The sequence below is a fragment of the Argentina silus genome (assembly GCF_951799395.1).
Source record: "Argentina silus genome assembly, chromosome: 18".
NCBI lineage: Eukaryota > Metazoa > Chordata > Actinopteri > Argentiniformes > Argentinidae > Argentina > Argentina silus.
In genome coordinates this window covers 17,926,024-17,927,718 of record NC_139672.1, presented here as the reverse complement: position 1 = coordinate 17,927,718, position 1,695 = coordinate 17,926,024, and the positions used below count along the sequence as shown (strand labels likewise).

The following is a 1,695-nucleotide window of genomic DNA, read 5'->3' as shown; positions in this document are numbered from 1 at the left end:
TGGTTGTCTGCAGAGGTGCATGCTGGGTAAAGAGTGTGTGCTGGGGACAGACTGATGTCACATGACCTCCAGGGTGGAAGTCTCTACTCTGTAATCCCTCTTACCTTCCTGATCCTGATGATGATGATGATGTTGTTGTTGATGTTGCTGTTGTTGTTGTTGATGTTGTTGCATTTAACCCGCTTCACCCTCACTACCCCCCTGTACAAGTTCTCTCCTGTTAATATAAATAAATAAATAATTAGCCTACTGGCATTGTGACTGCCTATGGCCCTAACCCTAACCCTGGTGTGAGAATTGATGACTTTATCTTATGATGACTGTTGGAGAGATGATTCACTTACTTAAACAAATGGATTTGATGTAAGTCACTTTGGATAAAAACATCTGTAAATGTCATAAATGTAAAATGTAAATGTTGTTGATGTTATAATAACAGTTGTTGTTGTTGATGTTGATATTTTTGTTGTTGTTGTTATAGTAACAGGTGTTGTTGTTGATGTTGTTGATGTTGATGTTTTTGTTGTTGATGATGTTGTTATAGTAACAGTTGTTGTTGTTGTTGTTGATGATGTTGTTATAGTAACAGTTGTTGTTGATGATGTTGTTGATGTTGTTGTTGTTGATGATGTTGTTATAGTAACAGTTGTTGTTGTTGTTGTTGATGATAATGTTTGTGTTTGTCTCTCTCTGACAACAAGCAGCCAGACACGTTTAAACAATCAATAACTATTCTTTATTTCTCCTTCTTTTTTTCTGGGGGGGGGGGGGGGGGGTCGGGGGGGTCAGTAGCGTGTTCTGAAGCCGGTGATCTCTAGTTTGAGGAGGTTCCTCTCATTGGAGAAGACGGCGCGGTCTATACGGGAGGTGGGACTGCCCACTTCACTCAGCCACGCCCTCCTACGGAGAGACAACATTAATACTCAACTTTATTTTTATAAAACAGCATTACCAATGAGCAGATAAAACAGATATGCAAATAAAAACAGAAATCTAAGTAGAAAACAGTAAAACACATTTAAATTAATAAGGGCAGCATCAGTTAAAGACTTGTCTAGAAACAGGAGTTTTAATAAGAGATTTAAAAGAAAATACAGATCTTGTCTAATATCCTCAGGCAGGTCCTTCCAGAGTCTCGGGGTCCTAAAGGCAAATATAATATCTGCCATTTAACTGAGGCTTTTATCCATAGCGACTTACATTGCAGTGAGTGCATCCATTTTGTATCCACCCATGTTTCAGTATATATGGTCCCAGCAGGAATCAAACCCACAACCTAAGCGTTGTTAGCATCATGCTCTACCAACTGAGCTACAGAGGACCAAAGACACAGTCACCTTCTGTCTTCAGTCTAGGTTCTAGGCCAGAAGACCCTAACCCTAACCCTGCCTGAGGATCTTAGGGGATTAAAAGAAATATCAGAAATATCAGCCAAGCCTTAAAAGTTATCAGTAAAATATTCAAATCAATTTGAAAGCTAACAGGTAGCCAGTGTAGGGAGGCTAAAGCTAACAGGTAGCCAGTGTAGGGAGGCTAAAGCTAACAGGTAGCCAGTGTAGGGAGGCTAAAGCTAACAGGTAGCCAGTGTAGGGAGGCTACCATTGGGGTGATGTGGCCTCTTTTAATTTTTCACCCGTAACCGTGAGAGGGACTTTTCACTGAGGGAAGAATAGAAGTAGTTGTAATGAGATGAAT

The 1,695-nt window shown here is 40.3% G+C and overlaps 1 protein-coding gene across 1 annotated transcript in view; it reads right to left on the bottom strand.

The window, feature by feature from the left end:
- Positions 1–769: 769 nt before the first annotated feature.
- The window catches only part of LOC310819002 (acylphosphatase-2-like), an 8,580-nt gene continuing 7,654 nt past the window's right edge, over positions 770–1,695 (bottom strand). Inside the window, exon 4 of the mRNA XM_083690168.1 lies at positions 770–900. Coding sequence (XP_083546294.1) covers positions 786–900 — 115 coding nt within the window. The 3' untranslated portion in view covers positions 770–785. The remainder of the gene's footprint in view (positions 901–1,695) is intronic.